Here is a 19,027-nt window from a genome sequence, read left to right on the forward strand (position 1 = left end):
AACATTTGAAAGGAAACACGAGGGGTGGATGCCGGCAGCCCACATCGGAGGCACCAGGAGTTCTACATTCTCACAGCTGTGTACAGAGCTGTCACAGCCGTAAATGTGGTACCTTGTGACCCAGCAATTCCACTCCTGCAAAGGTACACAAAAAATATTCTTCTTCTGTTTTAAAGCCGTGCACCGTGTGGGATCTTAGTTCCCCGACCAGGGATCGAACCCGTGCCCCCTACATTGGGAGCGTGGAGTCTTAACCACTGGACCACCAGGGAAGTCCCCATCCGTGTTTATTTCTAACGTGTGTCAGATTACTCACCATGGTCCTAGGGGTTGGTCACACGTAGGAGGTGCAGAAGGCCCCAGCCCAGGCCTAGCCGGGCAGTGGGCATGTGGCTATCTTCCCCCACAGGAGGTGCCAGGTCCCTTCTCCCAGCTGCTGGGGAGAGACCCAGCCAGCCCGCCCGCCCCCCCCAACCCTTCCCTTCTCTAGGAGCGGGAGGGGGCGGGTCTGGCCTGAGCCGCGTGAACTCCCTCCCCAGGGCCCCTGCTCATCCTCCATTCCTTGTTGGCCTGGGACCGACCCCTGGAAAGCAGGGGCTTCCAGAGGCAAGTTTCAGATGGCCAGCTGCAGTGGGGGCCACCCATGGGCCTGGCCTCCCCGTGCCCTGCTGGGGGAGATGACAAGCCCACTTCAAGGCCCTCTCCTGTAACGTGGGTTGCGCGGCGCTCTGCTGGGCTTCAGAGAGCACCTGGCTCGGCTCCTCCCAGCGATGACGGTGACCACAGCCAGGCCCATCCCTTCCACCTCACCTGGATGTGCTGTGGACACACACGGGGCTCTGATCTGTGCCCCCTGGCTCTGGGGTCTGGCAGCACAGAGCTCACTGTCCAGCAGGGGCACACCTGTGTCCCAAGACCACTTGAGCACCAGAGAGTCCAGGCCTGAGTCCAGTCAGGGTCCCAGGCCTCCTTCTCTGGGCAGCTTGGCCAGAGCCATCTCCCCTGAAGTGGGGACAGTGGGGACAGCGACCCCAGTAGCCCAGGGTTGTCGTCGTGAAGATCCACTTGGCACACGGCAGGAGCTTCGAAACTTAAGTGGGACCCTGACGCTGGGCTGGCACTCCCACCTGATGGAATCGCACAGTTAACACGTTGGCCCTGCACCCTGACCGTGAAGCAGACAAAGTGCCTGCCCTGGGGGAGCGCCCAGGCCCTGGGTCGGGGTGCCGGGGGCCCTGAGGGGTGGCACCCACCGCGAGGCCCCATCTCAGATCTGGGCCCTGGGGGGGCCACAGCTCCTCACATAACCTTAGCCACTACGCGTCAGGGAGGACACTGAACTCCCCGCCCTCTTCTGGGACCCCTGGGGTCCCCCAGTTCACACAGAGACGGCAGAACCAGAGGGGTGGGTCCCACCAGTTCAGCCTGATGGCGGGGGCAGTGAAGCAGGGTCGCCAGAGGAAGGGAGGGAGGATGGACGGAGGGCCCTTGGGGGCTGGGCCCCGCAGGAAGTCCAGTCGGGGCTCCTCAGGGCGAGGGGCACGCGCACAACCCGGACCCCACCCTCGGGGAGGGGCCCGTGCCTGGCTGAGGCAGCCCCACCCCCTGGGCGGGCTGTGTCCCCCGGGGTCTCTGGGTGCCACGCGTGCCTAGGCCGCGGAACAGAGAGCCTGGACCCTGGTTCCGGGACCCAGGGGCCAGGTGTCAGGTGAGGTGCGCCAGGCCAGGTGTCGAGCGGAGGACCCGAGGCACCGAGGAGCCGGGGGGCGTCTGCTGAGCAGCGCAAGAACGCTGCCCGGTGTGAACACGTGTGTCCTGGGAAATTCACAAAATGGAGAACCGAAAGTTGGCCCTTGTCCCAGGCGGCCTGGCTCATGGGCCGTACCAAGTGGAAAGGAAGGGGGGGTGCATCCCGGAAGGTACCACTCCCCCCATCACAGCCCCTGCGGTTCAGAGGCAGAGCCCCTCAGAGGCACCCCCCGTGGGAGAGGCGAGTCCCCCGCAGAACGGCGGAGCCCCTGGCCTTAGCTTATCCCTTCCTTGCAATGGGCAGGCACCGGCGAGTAAAGCTGACCTCAAGCAAGGTCAGCACCTCGCACTGTGACTGTACACGGGGGCCAGCGGGGAGGCCCCAAAGGCTTAAGTTTTCAGAATCTTATCTGTCAGAACTAGCATTACAGGGAACATGTTCAAGCCATCAGCTATTTATTGTGACAGAACTTCTCTTGATTTTCATGAGGGGAGTTGGGGCTTCCAGACAGTAAAGAAGTCAGCAGAGTTCAGGATGACTGGGGTGATAGGGTCTAGAAACAGAGCCCCGGACACGGAGAGGCCCTCGTGCGTGCGGTAAAAGCGGTGCTTCAGTCGGGGAAAGAATGGCTTTAACGGGAAATGGCTTTGGGGGTGAACGATTTGGGAAAAAGCAGTTTGGGTTCCTACCTTACTCCTTCTCAGAAGTCCTTTCTAGAGTTAGACCAAAAATTTAAATACATATTTAAAAAACAAACCATTGGGCTTCCCTGGTGGCGCAGTGGTTGAGAGTCCGCCTGCCGATGCAGGGGAAACGGGTTCGTGCCCCGGTCTGGGAAGATCCCACATGCCGCGGAGCGGCTGGGCCCGTGAGCCATGGCCGCTGGGCCTGTGCGTCCGGAGCCTGTGCTCCGCAATGGGAGAGGCCACAACAGTGAGAGGCCCACATACCGCAAAAAAAAAAAAAAAAAAAAAAAAAAAAAAAAAAAACCATTATATTTACATAAGAAAACATCAAAAGTTTTACAATCGTGTAGTAGGGAAGATATCAGCACGATACAAAATGCAGAAGCCATATTGATAAGGTAATGACTGATAACGATTTTAGGTGCCTGGCAAAAATAAATAAATACAATTAACAAACAAACAAAAAAAAACAAAAAACCCCACACACAATCCAAGTCAAACACGAATGACAAGTTGGAAAAAATGTATCTTTTTTTAAGACAGTGGGCTAATTTTCTTAATCTGTAAAGTGTTCCTATAAAACAGTAACACCAAGAACTCAACAGAACCCAACCCAAGAACCCAACAGTAACATCAAGAACCCAATGGACAAAGAACGTGAAATACAAACGGCTTTTTAAGTATATACATGTTCATAATAGACTTACAGTTTCAAAATGATTATATTAGTGGTAGAAATGATCAACATAAAAACAAATCTGACAGAAGCACTGAGATGTTTGATTATACTTCTAGGAAACACAAATGAAGCTACAATGAAATACTATTTTAAGGGATCACATACCCATTTAGAGTTCTATGGAAAGCCCTTGGACCTAACCCTTCTGTATTAAGGAATTCAGCCTCCAGAAGTACTCGTACTTGGGTAGGAAGATATTTGTACGAGGATACTGGACCTAGCATTGCCTGCTACGGAAGACTGGAAAAAAACCTACATGTCAACCAACAAGAAACAGGATGAATAAACTATAGTGCTAATAAACTGTGGCGTGGCCACCAGGAGGACTGGATCCAATCTATCTATGCAGGGGAAACTCAACACTCTCCAAGGCACGCTAAGAGGATCACACTTTTGTATAAACTCATTAGCTAAACATGCACTTTCTTTGTTGACACATAAGAAACTGCTTCCTCTCTGCCCCAGTGGAGGGGAGCACTTGAGGTCAGGGGTGGGAAGAACACTTAGTTTTCACCCAACACTCTTCTATACTCTGAATTACTCTGTGTCTGAAAACATTTTTGTTCGATCGCGAGCCGTCGCTTTGGACTTGCTGCACTGCGGAGCCCCGGCACTCAGGGAACTTACATTCTGATGGGGTGAAAAGTCGGCGGACTCTTGTGACACGGGCAGCAGTGGGGTCAGTGGGAGCACAGGGCTGGGGGGCAGCTTCGGGAAAGAAATACTGCAGCGGGAGGCTGAGGAGCCGGACGTGCTGAGGGGGATCGGCAAAGGCCGAGCCGTAGTGGCGGCACGTCGGTCACGAGGACCAGCCCGTGCAAACGCCTCGCGGCGGAAAGGACCCGATGCTCTCTGCTCCCGAGAGAACACACCCCACGTTCAGTTTTGCTCCCAGACGTCCTGGATTATCAAACGCGAGCCTAGATTCCCAGCGGGAGTGCCCGTGGGGCTCGGGAGGGTCAAGGCCGGGCACCGTCCTGGGTCAGGGACGGCGTGGCCGGGGCCACTCCTGGCTCTTCCAGCGCCCCAGGCCCGAGGCCCAGCTGTGAGCCACAGACAGCGCTGACACACACCCGCCGGCGTCGGCCGACCCGCTGCGCGCGCCCCCACGACCTGGACGGCGGCAAGGGCAGAGCCGGCCAGCCGGAGCCCGAGCCGCTGCCACTTACCGCGCAAGCCGCGGCCTCCTCGCGCTCCGCCACCCACTGCCTCCGCCGTGCGCGCGCCACCCCACTTCCGCTTCGCCCGGCCGCGCCCCTTGCCGTCTTCCCCGCCCACAGACCGAAGCACCGCCCCCTCTTAAAGGGGCCGCGGACCCCGAGGGGCCGAGGCGGAAGCATCGCCGGCTCCCGGCCTCGCCACTGCCTCGTGTCGCCACACACGCCAAGCCGCCGCCCGACCTCGGGGTGGATGACAGGCCTCTGAGGCCTTACCCACTCTAGAGTGCCGCCCTTGGAGGTCGCAAGGGGTACTCCGGAGGCCGCTGATGAGCCAGGCGTCTGGCCAGGGTCCAGGGTGACGCGGACCGACCCTGTCTTCAAGGGCACTCCGGGCGGAGGATACAGCTCAGACCAAGGTCCGGAGGTGTGCTGCGGGGTGCTCATCGTGACCTCATTCCTGGGGAGGCCCCACGGGGCCTCGGACCTGTCACTGCCCTCCACTGGACCCAAGCGTCCCCGTTTGCAAGACTCTCTTAGCTCTCTGTGCAGCGGGAGCCGAGGACGGGTGGGATGGGAAGAGCAGCCCTGCGATGTCTACCACACGGGCACGGAAGGGTTGTCTGCCTCTCTGGGGGACCGGAGCAGGCCCAGCCTAAGCCGGCGGCGGCCACTTCCACCCCCAGGGTTGTCTCGGAGACAGGAAGCCCACCACCCTCCCCAGGCGCGCCCTCCGAGCACGCAGCGTCCTGGGTTCGAATGCTGCCGCCCCTCTGTCACCACCCAGGCAACCGGCAGCCCCAAGGACCCGAACTGGACCCCTCTTCTGTAGGGAGTGACCTGACATCCGCAGTTGTGAACTTTCCCTGGGGGGTTGGGGACAAAGCCCGGCCCCCTCTTCGTGCTTGCTGAGCCCCAGGGAGAGCACGCATGAGCCAAGAAAGGGAGAGGAACCTTAAAATTTTAAATCTTTAATTTCTGTTCTCACGTTTTTCCTTCGTTTTGCTTCCAAAAGGAAAGGAGAGCATAGCTCTGTCGCCTGTACATTGTCCACGGCCCAGGGGCCGGGTCAGGTCCCGACCCCTACCGGCCAGCTGCTTCGAGGACGTGGGGCGCCCGGGGGTTCACATGCAGCCCCCGGGGCCGGGGCGGGGGCCGGGCGCCGCCTTATTGCTGAGGTCCCGGCGCGGCTCGGGCCTGCTGCTAGGCTAGGCGCGCTGGCTGGGCAGCTCCTGGGAGATGAAGCGGCGCAGGCGCTCCAGGTACTGGCTGTAGAGCTCGATGTCGTTGTGCCCGGCGCCCTCCACCCACAGAGGCTCCACGGCCTTGGGACAGCGCTCGTAGAGCGCCAGCCCGTGCGAGAAGTCGATCACCTCGTCCTCCGTGCCGTGGATGATGAGCACCGGCGACGTGATCTTGGACACCTTCTCGATGCTGCGGGTCGGGGCACATTAGGCCTCCACGCCCCAACCCCGCCGAGGCCCCGCCCCCTGGGTCCCCGCCCCCGCCCGCGGACCCGCCCCCCTCCGCGCTCACTTGGGGAACGCGTCAAAGCAGTAGGTCTTCTTGGTGTCGGGGAAGGCGACGCGCATGCCCGAGGTGAGCGGGGAGTGCAGCACCACCGCGGCGCACTCGTAGCGCGAGGCCAGGTCCACGGTGGGCACCGTGCCGATGCTCTGCCCGTACAAGACGATGCTGTCTGGGCTGATGCCGTACCTGGCGGCGGTAGGGGCAGATCAGCCGCGACGCAACACGCACACCCCTCCCACTGCCTGCCCTCCTAGTGCAGTCCCCCATTCTCCGCGCAGGCTCCCCTGCCTCCCAGCCCCGAGGCGGTCCGCTCAGCAGGGGAGGCAGGATCCACAGGTGTGAGGGGAGCTGGCTGCCCGAAGCCCCAGGCCCCCAGCTCTACCCTCAGTTTCGACAGCATCTACTTGGTCACACCTGGGCGGGGGCGTGTCTTCCAGCACCCGTCACCCTCACCCACCCCCTTGGCCTCGGGAACGGAGGCAGCCTCGTCCTCTCCTCTCTCATCTCAGCCAGTTTGCGGCCCCTCAGCTGCTTAGTACAACGTGGGTGAGCAGGCATAGCGGCTCCTGAGGGGAGGAGGTGGGTGGCCACCACCTCCCTCCCTGGGCACCTTTCCTACACAGTGGCCAGGTCCTGACCCCCCCACGCCCCCTCCACACGGGCCTCCCCCAGCACCACCCCAGCACAGTCCTCTCCTGACCCCACAAGGACCCACTCACCACCCTCCCACTGCAGGGGGCCTCCACGGCCTTCCTCCCCACACCCACATCCTGATCTCAAAGGGGATGCCCCTCCTCCGAGTAGCCAGGGAAGGTCTTTGTCTCACCTGGGCAACCCACCTGGGCACCCAGGCGCCATCTGCACCCGTCCCTGTCCTCCGGCCCCAACCCCCAGGCCTCGGGGATGCCATCTGGCCTTGTGCCTACCACCCTGCAAGCTCCTCCCGACCTGCTCCCTGGTTCACCATGAGCACTGCTGTGCTGAGCACCAGCCTCGTCCTATCACCCAGCTCCAGGCAGGGACCCCCAGCTGCCACCTGGCTGTCTCCACCTGGACAAACGTGACAGGTGCCGGATGACACAGCTCTTCTTTCCAGGCCTGCCCCGCCCCGGGCCACCGCTTGGGCCCCAGCCGCCCACCCTCCTGCTGATTCTCAGCTGTTGGGTCTGAGGGACCAGGTCTCTGGAGATCAAGGCTGGCAGCAGGACAGACGGATGGATGACAGAGCTCAGACCCCTGACCCTTCGGCGGGGTATGATTCTGCCAGCGACCCCCAGCCAGTGGGGACAGGCTGCGGTAGCCGAGTGTGGACACACACTTGCACCACGCCACCCAGCACGGGTCCCCAGCGCCAAGGTGGTGCCAGGGAATCCTGCTCCCAGGGCCTGCATCAGGGACTGCCTGGTGCATCACTCCAGCAACCAGGGCCCCGCCTCCCCAGGGCAGGCTGGCTGTGGTCCCTGAAGGAGCTGGTTGCGCCAGTCGGCCAGGCAGGGCCAAGATGGAGCGGCCCTGGGCAGGCAGAGGGCACCGCCTTCGGGAGGGTGGGGTTGGGTGGGTCTCCCTCTAGAGCAGCACAGGGCGCCGGGCCATCTCTGCACAGACACTGAGCTATTGTGCTTCAGTGAGCGAGCACGGGGTGGAAGGGGGCTGCCAGGACCTGGATGACCGGGGTGGCGGGGTCTGGGGACGGAGATGTAGACCAGACAGTGGGGGCCCTGTTTGAGTCAAGCAAGCAGCTGTGTGCTGGGCACCATGCCTGGGGAGGACCCAGCCTCTGGGAGCTGACCTCCCTCCAGCCACCAGGACTGTGCTGGGTACGAAGCTGCCCAACAGAACCTTCCAGGCCCAGAGGAGACCCTCCTCAGGATGAAGCCAAGCTCCACGACCAGAACCCTGATACAGAGGCCCAGCCCCTCCCCACACCCCAAGTGCTCCCTCAGCCTCGGGGCTCCCAGAGTCCTTTCACACCGCCCTCACACGCCACCTCTTGGGCTCAGGAGGGGCCTCGTCCTCTGCCCGCCCCCTCCCTCCAGGCGGAACCTCCATCCCCATGGGGACAGTCCCAGGCCAGCGGCTCCCAGGAGGGCCCCCCCCCCCAGGGAGGCTGGAGGACTGCCTTCCCCCTGCACACCAAGCACGCCTGTCACCCTGCAGAGGGAACAGGGGTCGGGCCTCTTCCTGTGGCCAGTGTGGCCGCAGACCAGCTCCCTCTCCTGCGGGGCTACCCACCTGGGTTTCCTCCCACCTGGTCTCACCAGGTCCGGCCACCTGTAAGGAGACGCACCCGCCAGCCCCTCCCTGCCGCGTGAGCTCACCTGGTGCGCAGGGCCTGCCAGGCGGCATCGATGTCGGCGTAGAGGTTCTTCTCGGAAGGCTTGCCCGAGCTCACGCCGTAGCCCGAGTAGTCGTAGGAGAAGATGTTGCAGTTGAGGCGCGTGCCCAGCCCGATGTAGAAGCTGCTCATCTGGCCCAGGTCCACCGCGTTGCCGTGCGAGAAGAGAACCGTGTACCTTGGGGTGGGCAGTGGGGAAGCACAGGTCAGAGGGCGAAGGGCGGAGGGGGCAGGAGCCCCGCCGAGGGGAACAGTGCCTGGTTCTGCCTGGCGTGACTTAGGCCATGACACACAGTGGAGCCTCGGGCTTCCGCTCATCAAAGGGGACCGCTGGGCCCACCGGTCACCTTCTTGGCACAGGTGGACCCCCAGCGTGAGCCCAGGAAGCCGCAGTGACCATCACATTGATGCCCTGGGCAGCAGCCACCTCTCCCCTGGAATTGTTCCTGCTGGAGGGACTGTGATGACCCCAGGATGGGAGGGGCGTCTGCCCACTGCTCGGAACCATCCTGGAGGACGAGACGCGGCCCTCCGACCACAGGCGAAGAGAGCCAAGCCCCGTTCACCGCGGTGCAGCTCTTCCCGCTCCTCCAGGGAATGACCCGGGCTGCCACCTCTGCCCTCTGCCCCATGGCGGCCCTGCCAGGCGGTCATGCCAAGGGCAGGTGACCAGGCTGGATCCTGGCTGACAGCCTTGCAGAGCCTTCTTCCTCCAGCCCCACTGTGGCCCTAGCCCAGCCCAGCTGAAAGGTAAAAGCTTGCCCTTTGGACCTAGCCTGCTCTGAGGCAGAAGCAGCTGGAAGGCCCCCCTCTGCACCGCCGTAGGGCTCCGGCAGTCAGAGCTGGCCCAAGCCGCCAGCCAGGCCTCAGGGGCCACCGGCCCAAAGCGGGTGCCGGGCCTCACCAGGCACCCAGGGCCCAGGAGACCAGCCCTGGGCAGGTGAACACTGAGACCCGGAAGGAGACGGCTCCACATCGAGCAGGTGACGTGACGCAGCCACTCAAAGCCACCCCCGAGCCTCAGGGTCCTCGTCCATAAGACAGGGTGCCGAGAGGGCCCCCCAGAGGGCTGCGCGTGGAAGGGCCCCCGGCAGTTCCTTGGTGGCCATGGGCAGATCTCATCTGCCACCCCTTTGGCGAGAAGAATCCCCGGGCACCCGCACCTCCAGATGGGCTTTCGCCGGTCTCTGGCCCTCCAGGGGCCACCACAGGCCGAAACGAGAGCCCTGAGGATGGAGCACATCCTGGGCTCCTACCCCCGACCCGGTCCCTCCACCCTGGGGGGTCGAGTCCACGTCCACGTGGCTCACCTGGCGCCGGGCACGCAGCGCACGTACATGCAGGAGATGCGGTTGCCCCGGCTGCTCTTGGTCAGGAAGACCTCGATGGTGTCCAGCTCGCGCTGGCTGTACTGGAAGTCGGCGCGATCCATCAGGTGGAGCTTCCAGCGCCCGGGGGTGCCGGCTGAGGCCCGCAGGGTCCCCGAGGGGGCGGCCCCGGCCCCACCGGGCCCGGGCTCGGGCTCAGGCACCAGCGAGTAGGTGGGCTCTGGAGGCAGGAAGGCGAGCTTGGCAGCGATGCGGCCAGGGCAGGGCGGGCAGCAGAAGAGGCAGCAGAGCTCAGTCACCGACAGGCCGTTCATGGCGGGCGCCGGGCCCCGGGGCGGGCCTCGCCCGGCAGGGGAGGGATGGGGGTGCTCGGAGACACGGGCAGGGGGCAGGGCGACCCCCAGCCACCGCCCCAGACGAGAGCCCTGTTAGGAGGCCGCAGCCCAGCCCCATCGCGGTCCAAGCTGAGCCCTTGGGAGCCTCGCAGCCTCGTGTGTCCATGTCGCACAGAGGGAAACCCTGCAGGGGGACAGCAAGATGTGGAGTTCCCCCGGGGCTCCCAAGTGACCTTGGTGGGACCTAAACCTGACCAGGACCCCGCCTGCCAGCACCCTTCCTCCGCTGGCAGACACCAACTCTTGCCATTTAAGCCCATTCATCAGCCCAGCCTCGGCCTGCAGGCTGTGCGGGGTGATCAGAGCCCTGGCCCCCCAGCTCTCCCTGGCACAGCTCCTGCTCCAGGCCCCGCGAAACATCACCCCAGCCCACTCCCACCCCGTGCCTCTGTCCACACGGCTGGCCCAGACTCTGCCCTGGGGCCCGTCCCCAACTGCCACCCCCAGGTGCCACAGCTCAGCCAGGCGAGGACCGACTGCTGACCACAGGGACCCAGGAGCACGCTCCCAGCTCCCAGGGCCTGCGAAGTCCAGAGACAGGAGCCCAGGCAGAGGAAATACAACAAACAAAGGCTCTGGAAACAAAAGCAGGATACATCTCGAGGCTGGGAAGGCCTACTGGGCTGAGACAATGGCTCTCACCAGTGCTTGGGGCCAGGCCCAGGGGTCAGCCTGCTGGGGTGGGGGGAGGCAGGGCAGGGTCATGGGAGCCTGGGGTTCCTTCCCCAGCTCTGCCAGCTTAGGTGTCTGTGGCCTTGGGCAAGTTGCTTAGCCTCCCTGGGCCTCAGTTTCCTCATCTATCAATCAGACACCACTCAGGTCACAGAGACCGTGAATAAGATGAGGGCAAAGTGGTGGAATGGGTCAGGCTCAGAGAAGAAACGCAGAATGTCGTGTGAAACGTGGCCTTGAACAGACTACAGCGAAATTGCTCAAGCAACTGCAATCGTACGTGGAGCTGCCAACAGGGAGACTGTAAGAAAATACAGAGGTTTGAAAATACAGAGTACTTACTCACTTACTACATTTTCCCTACAGCCTGGAGTGAGGGAGGGACACACACTCACAACTCAAGTGTCAGCAGCAGAGCACCTGAGCCCGTTCTGTTTCGGGGCCACAGCATTTGTAAACCACTGGGCCAGGGATACGCGGATGCAGAGCAGGTCGGCGCAGTCTGAGGCCCAGAAATACACCTGCTCCCTCCAGACCTGTGATCTGAGACCGGGGGCTGCAGAGAGCCGCATCACAGTCACTCGGATGGGGGCACACGGAGGGGTGTGGGAGAGGGTGGCAAGAGCCAAGGCGGGGACACAGACCACCTCCAGGAGCCCCCAGACTCCCAGGTGGGATGCTCGCTTTACAAGTCCATCACATTGTTCTCAGACGAAGGCAAGTTTGCCCCCCGGGGACACTTGCCAAGGTCTGGAGACATCTTTGGTTGTCATGACTTGGGGGCGGGGGGGTTACTACTGGCACTGAGTGGGCGGGGCCAGGGGTGCTGCTCAATACCCCACAGTGCCCAGGACACCTTCCCTCCCCCTCCAGAGTGTCAACCAAACCGATGTTGTTCCAACATATTCTCAAAGAGGCCCAGGCCCCAACAGATGACACTGCACTGGTGCTTTGGTGACTTGGCGGGTCTGGAGTTTGGGTGGCACAGGGAAGGCTCGTTTTGAGAGGAAGGCCTGGCTGAGAGCCGGTGGGCAGGTAGGAGGCCTCTGGTGACCCGAGGATGAACAGGCATACTAAGGTGGACAGGGTCCCGCTGAGCAAGCCAGAAACCGGGGTGCCGTCCTTGACACCTCCCTGCACCCTCAGATCCGCCCGTCCCAGGGCCTGCTGACTCTGCCTGGGGCATGCACAGTCTCCTTCCTCGCCGGTCCCTACCCCCACCCCCGGCTGGGCCACCATCACCCACCCTGGGCCATTCTCACCCCAGCTGCCAAAAGATCTTTTCACAATACAAATCTGATCACGCTACCTCCCTTTTGGGGTGCCCCAGTAGCCCCACTATTTTCAGGATAGAGATCAAAGCCTTCACCACGATCTGCCAGGTTGGCACCAGGCGTGGGGCCGACCTCTCCAGCCTCATGCATCTTGTACCTCACTCTCCCCTGATGAGCCCCACTGCCTTCTCCTGACTCAGAGCCGAAGCCCCAGCAGTTCCCCTAATCTCACCAGACAGCCCGTGACCCTTGTCCCACCCACCCTTCACATCTCCCTTCCAGCACCCTTCCAAACAGGGTCAGCCCCCGCCCCCACTCTCATGGTTCAGATCTGTCTCTGCAGCTTGTAGTTGCATGTTCAACCATACCCCTCAAACCAAAGAGAAACTCCATGAGGGCAAGACTACTACCTGTTCTTGCTCAGTAAACACTGACTGAACAAATGGACAAAGTACCAGGGGCAAAAGGGAAAGGGGGAAGCTACAGTCCGCCAGGTCTGACATCTGACAGAGGGGGGAAAGTCTCTTCTCAAGCCACGCAGACCTGGGACCTCCCGCTGTCTTTTATGGATGTCACTGAATGTGACCTGAGAGCCTGGCCTCGGACTGGACAGAGCACATCCAGATGCCTCACTCACTGGGCAAGCACCCCTGGCACCAAGAGCCCAGCGATTTCACCCACAAGCACATAATCGGACACCCCGCTGCCGGGCCCGGTGCAGGCTGGCAGTGTCATGAGGGCCAACATGGAACCAGGCAATTATAATACTCCAGGACGACCTAAATACGGACGACTATGACCGCACCTCATTCAGCCAGTCAGCCTGAAAGGCACAGGCAAAGTGCCGGGTGACAGGGAGCAGGGCGGAGGGGAGAAAACAGGCAAAACCCAGAAGTGACAGCGGGTTCCAGGCTAGAGGGACACTGGGAGGAAGAGGAGAGTAGAGGGATCCTGGAGAGAGCCAGAGCTGGGTCGGGCCGCGCCCGTGAGCCCTGCTGCAGTTTGGACTTCATCCTGGGGGAGAAGGAGGAGCCCTGGAGGAGTCCCGGGCTGGGAATGGAGCCCGTGGGTTAGGAGCTGTGGATATGCCCTAGCTGTAGCCTGGAGATGGGACTGGAGCAAAGGCTGGGAAGCCTGTCCAGGTGTCCCAGCCCGCCAGAGGACGCCCGCGAAAGGGCAGAGATGTCTTGGAGACGTTTAGGAAGCAGGGCTCCGGCTGCTTCGGCGGGTCCGGGTGTCAGGCTGGGGCACTGGTTCGGGGCCGGGGATAGAGTCCGCGGCTCGGACAGCGCATTCCCCGAAGGCGGGGCTGCGTACCCGGAAAGGTGAGAACACACCCCAAGTCGGAGGGCTGAATGGACGGCGGACGGGGCTCTGCCGGAGTCGGAGACGCCGTCCCGCGGTCCCTGGCTCTGATCCGGGGGTCCTCTGGCTGGGACCGCGGCCGCCCCGGGAGTGCGGGGTCTCGGGGGCGTCCGGCCGGACTGCCCCGGCCTCGCGGCCCGGCCCGGCTCTCCAAACGGCCGCGGCAAGCACTGAGACCGCTCCGCGCAGCCGCGCCAGCCCCTGCAGGACACTCACCGCCGCGGCCCGCGCCCCCCGGCCCCGGGGCCGCGCTCCATGGCTCCCGGCCGCCCGCCCGTGCGTCCGTCAATCCCCCGGGGCCCCGGCCCGGTCTCCTGCGCCGCCACCGCCGCCGCTCCCCCGCTGGCGGAAGTGAACCTCACTCCCACCGCCGCCCCGGAAGTGACGCGCAGGTGTGCGCGAGGGCCGGAGGGGCCGGGGGCCAGGCGCCGGGCGCTGGGCAGGGTTTGTGGGTGGAGCTGACTCCCTGGAGGGGCGGGGGCACGTCGTGGTGGGCGGGGCAAGAGTGGGTGGGCGGGGCCCGGGCTTTGGGTTCCCCTTAGGTTTCAAGCAGTGCAGACTCACAACCGTTCATTCGATCCTTCACTCATTCCAGGGCCAGGACTCGGGTGAGGCAAGTGAGGCACTCGCCTAGAAAATAAGCTTACAGCGTGCCAAAAAACTCAGTAGTCAACATAAAAAAAATATTTTAATGCACTACTAAAAAACCCACAAAGTTTTGTTGGAACCAGGCCCCCTGACTGGGATGAGGCAGTGATCCTGCCTTTATTTAAAATCTTGATATTTTGTTCATCATGGGTTCTTTTGCCTTGGTTTTGGCTTTTTTACTAGTGCAATTAAAATATTATGGATCGGGGACTTCCCTGGCGGTCCAGTAGGTCCAGTGGTTAAAACTCCGCACTTCCACTGCAGTGGGCACAGGTTCTATGCCTGGTCAGGGAACTAAGATCCCGCATGCCGCGCGGGGCAGCCAAATAAATAGATAATATAATAAAATATTATGGATCGCGAGCCCCTCCCACTCAGCTCACCCCGCGGGCAGGGAGGCGGATGGTTACAGAGCTGAAGGTAGGGGAGATGAAAAAACGATGTCAGTTGAGAGCAAAGTGGCGGTGTGGCTGAAGGTGACCAGGGAAACTCTTCGAGGGTAGTCAGGGCAGGCCTTCCTGAGGAGTGACAGGGACGGGGCAGGAAGGCTGCAGAGGCCAACAGGGCCCAGCCTGAGTCAGGGAGATGAGTTAGTGCGACAGCCTCGTCATTCCAGGCCTCCGCCCTTTGCGTGTGCCTTTCCCTGGGCCGGCAATCCTATTCCAGCTCAAAATCCGCCCCACCAGCTGCAGGCAACCCCAGGCCCCTCTCCTCCCCGGGGAGCCTAACCTTCAGCTTCATTTGCAGAGATAAGCCTCCCTGGCCAGCCCTCTTCCAGGGCCCCATTCCCGGAGAGGCTTAGGCTCAGGAATGGACACCAGGACTGAAATGCCCCAAGGGGAACACTTGTGAAGGGGGTGGCCAGGAGGTGGGGATAGGCTTAGTCCCCACCCAAATGTGGCCTGCCCCACTCCCACTGAGTTCCCCCACCAACCAGAGGGCACTCCGCAAGGATGAAGGCGCTGCTGTGAATGCCCCAAGGTCTCAGAAGGTCAGTCACTCCTCTCTCCTCCCCTCCCCAAAGCCCCTGCTTGATGTCGCCATGCAGCTGCTGGCCCATTTCCCCCACCTCTTTTTGTTTGTTTGTTTGCACCACGAGGTGTGTGGGATCCTAGTTCCCCAACCAGGAATCGAACCCATGCCTCCTGCATTGGAAGTGCAGAGTCTTAACCACTGGACCACCAGGGATGTCCCTTCCCCACCTCTTTTGCCCCTGCTCTCTCTGACCCAGCCAAACCATCCTTGCCAAGTTTGTTCTTACCTCAGGGCCTTTGCACAAGTGGTGCCTACTGCCTGGAGTGCCCCCAGATAGACACATGGCCGGCTTCTCCTCCTCTTCAAGCACCTGCTCAAATATAACCTCCACAGAAAGCCCTCCCTGACCACCCCCAGTCAAAATCCCTACCACACCCTATTCATTTCCATCATAGAACTTGACATCATTTTATTGAGTTGTTTGCTTGTCATCTGTCTTACCCCCATTCCATGAGCTCCCTGGGGCAGGGACCCAGGCTCTTACCCAGCAGGTCCCCAGCTGTCTCCTATGCTGTCTGATGAATCAATGGACGCACAGGAGGAGGGTAGTTCCCAGCCCAGAGGAAGGATTTCGGGAGGGTGGAGGGAGGCTCCATGAGCTTTTGGGTGCCACCGGCACAGACCTCAGACTGGCGGGATGCTGTGCTTTTCCTTCTCTCCCGAGACACTCAACCCATTGGCAAAATAACGTGACCACAGGAATCAATGGTCTTAAAAGCAATCCTGGGCTTCCCTGGTGACGCAGTGGTTGAGAGTCCGCCTGCCGATGCAGGGGACACAGGTTCGTGCCCCGGTCTGGGAAGATCCCATATGCCGCGGAGCGGCTGGGCCCGTGAGCCATGGCCGCTGAGCCTGCGCGTCCAGAGCCTGTGCTCCGCAACGGGAGAGGCCACAACAGTGAGAGGCCCGCGTACCGCAAAAAAAAAAAAAAAAAAAGCAATCCTGTTTGAGGAAAAGATCAAGAGGTCACATATTTCCCATCCTTGGGACAAGGGAGACACCGCACATGCGCAGAAAGCCTCCTTCGGGGACGAAAGGGAGGGGGCATCAACCCATAATAGGTGATGCCAAGGCCCCCCATGGGCCTCTGGGCTGGAATCCATCTTGGAAAAGAGTTGCACACACGTGCTGGGGAGGGTCCTAGAGCAGTTCATGTGTGGAAAAATAAGCCAGATAATTGGCCAAAGGTAAACAAAAACCCGGAAGAACTACCCTATATGAATGACTTAACCGCCTCTTAACTGTGCTCCTCCTCTTTAGGGGGGACACCCATATCCTTCCGTCCAGGGGTGCATCTCTGCCTTGCTTCTGTCTTAACAAATTGTTTTTCTGTGTGTTCTCCCGCTTGTTGTGCTGTGTCTCTAATAACAGACTTCGTACCTGTTTTTTACAGTTTTTGCCTCCTTCAGAAATGCACTTTTCAATGGGGGCAAGAGCCAGGGGAACCTTGCTTCTAGCCTCTAGTCCTTGGTGGACTAGCGGCTAGGATTCCTGGTTTTCATCCAGGCTACCCAGGTCCAATTCCTGGGTGGGGAACTAGGATCTCACTTCAAGCCCCCACTCACTGCCGTCTCTCTCTGAGATCAATCCCACCTGGAGCCATAAGTTCCAGCCCCGCACTATCCAATATGGAGGCCATCAGCCCCAAGCCACTGTTTAAATTGAAATGACTTGATTAGAAGTAAATAAAATTTAAATTTCACTTCTCCAGTTGCTATGGGCTCATTTTCAAGTGCTCAAGAGCCACCTGGCGCCGGGGGCTCCCACTTTGGATGGCACAGATGGAGAACAAGTCCATCACCCAGAAAGTTCTTTTTCTTTTTTCTTTTTTTTTTTTTTTTGCGGTACGCGGGCCTCTCACTGCTGTGGCCTCTCCCGTTGCGGAGCACAGGCTCCGGACGCGCAGGCTCAGCGGCCATGGCTCACGGGCCCAGCCGCTCCGCGGCATGTGGGATCTTCCTGGACCGGGGCACAAACCCGTGTCCCCTGCATCGGCAGGAGGACTCTCAACCACTGCACCACCAGGGAAGCCCCTACCCAGAAAGTTCTAGTAGCACCGGTCTAGCCCCTGAGCTCCAAGATGAAAGGCATCTGCGTCGGTATCCTTTTGGTTTCCTGTTGCGTCTCTGGTGCCTAGCTTGGGGCTTAGCATTCAGTCAGTGCTCAGTGAATGTTTGAAGGAGGGAGGGAGGAAATAAGGAATTCTCCTTGTAGGAATCAAAGTAAATAATCTGATGAAGATAGCAAGTTCTATCCATAGATGTCCATCCCTGCATTATTTACAATAGTGAAAAGTGTCCATCGACAGAGGATTGCATAAAGAAGATGTGGTACATATATACAACGGAATATTACTCAGCCATAAAAAAGAACAAAATAATGCCATTTGCTGAGACGTGGATGGACCTAGAGATTGTCACAGAGAGTGAAGTAAGTCAGAAAGAGAAAAACAAGTGTCGTATAATATCACTTATATGTGGAATCTAGAAAAATGGTACAGATGAACTTACTGGCAAAGCAGAAATAGAGTCACAAATGTAGCGAACAAACTTATGGTTACCAAGAAGGGAAGCGGGGGTGGGATGAACTGGGAGGTTGGGATTGACATATATACACTACAATGTATAAAACAGATAACTAATGAGAACCTACTTTATAGCACAGGGCAGGGCTCCCCAACCCCCGGGCCGCAGACAGGTACCCATCCCTGGCCTGTTAGGAACCAGCTGCACAGCATGAAGTTAGCGGTGGGCAAGCGAGGGAAGCTTCATCTGCCTCTCCCCATTGCTCGCATTACCACCTGAATCATCCCCCCCACACCCTCACCCTCAGCCCCCGCCCCCTGCCCCCGGTCCGTGGAAAAATTTTCTTCCATGAAACCAGTCTCTGGTGCCAAAATGTTTGGGGACTGCTGGCACAGGGAACTCTACTCAGTGCTCTGTGGTGACCTAAATGGGAAGGAAATCTAAAGAAGAGAGGATGTATGTACATGTATGACTGATTCACTTTGCTGTGCAGCAGAAACTAACACAACATTGTAAAGCAACTATACTCCAATAAAAAAATAAAACAAAATATAAAAGAAAACAGAAAAACATCCTCAAAGTGAAGAGAGGAAATTAAGTAAAAAGATTATGGTCAACCCTCGATGAAAAAAACTGCAGCCCTGAGGTATGCAGACCCATACTAGGCTGTCAGTCTTTTTTTTAAAAAAAAAAGAGCTTTGGGGGACTTCCCTGGTGGTGCAGTGGTTAAGAATCCGCCTGCCAATGCAGGGGACATGGGTTCAAGCCCTGGTCCGGGAAGATCCCACATGCCGCAGAGCAACTAAGCCCAAGCGCCACAACTCCTGAGCCTGTGCTCTAGAGCCCACGAGCCATAACTACTGAGCCCACGTGCTGCAACTACTGAAGCCCACGCACCTAGAGCCTGTGCTCCGCAACAAGAAAAGCCACCGCAATGAGAAGCCCGCGCACCATAATGAAGAGTAGCCCCTGCTCGCCACAAGTAGAGAAAGCCCGCACGCAGCAACGAAGACCCAACGCAGCCAAAAATAAATAATTTTTTAAAAAAGGTTTTACTTTGATTTATGTTTTTATGGGAAATATGTTTACATGGTTCAAAATTCAAAGGGTTTAAAAGGCTGTGCAGAAAACATCTCTCCCCCAATCCTGCTGCGCAGGAAACAGATGACCCCATCTTAAGGTGACCAATATTCTCAGTTGCAACCGATTCAGTGCCAAGAAACCCAGGCATCTGTGTTCACCTGTGAGCAGGTGTAAAGACACAATCCCCATTATTATTATTATTTTTTGACACATATAGTAGCTTTCAGCAACACTGCACTTGCGATCCTCTCATGCAATCCCTAGGGCTGGCCCACTGTTTGTGTACACAGTCCGCTCTTGCTGGACACTTAGGTTGTTTCCGCTGTGGGCGGGACAAAAACAGCACTTGGGGCATTTCCCACTTGTGGGCGGGACTTGCGGGGAAGATTCCTGGAAGCAAAGGATTCTAATGAGAAGATTCACGCGCCACATCCAGCAAACAGTGCAACCAGGGCAACCGTAGCCGACACCCCCGCCCCCAAACACACGCCACAGTGGGAACAGG

General features: G+C 59.6%; 1 protein-coding gene across 1 annotated transcript; it reads right to left on the reverse strand.

Annotated features, from left to right (window-relative positions):
• Positions 1–5,287: 5,287 nt before the first annotated feature.
• On the reverse strand, positions 5,288–13,593 carry ABHD17A (abhydrolase domain containing 17A, depalmitoylase). Its single transcript, XM_081233499.1, has 5 exons — positions 13,448–13,593; positions 9,508–10,044; positions 8,181–8,375; positions 5,869–6,048; positions 5,288–5,766 (listed from the first exon to the last, which is right to left on the reverse strand). The coding sequence occupies exons 2-5, from the start codon at positions 9,837–9,839 to the stop codon at positions 5,541–5,543; spliced, it is 933 nt and encodes a 310-aa protein (XP_081089625.1). The 5' UTR covers positions 9,840–10,044; positions 13,448–13,593; the 3' UTR covers positions 5,288–5,540.
• Positions 13,594–19,027: the final 5,434 nt, after the last annotated feature.

This window comes from Mesoplodon bidens, assembly GCF_964165515.1.
Source record: "Mesoplodon bidens genome assembly, chromosome: 4".
In the NCBI taxonomy this organism is placed as follows: Eukaryota; Metazoa; Chordata; class Mammalia; order Artiodactyla; family Ziphiidae; genus Mesoplodon; species Mesoplodon bidens.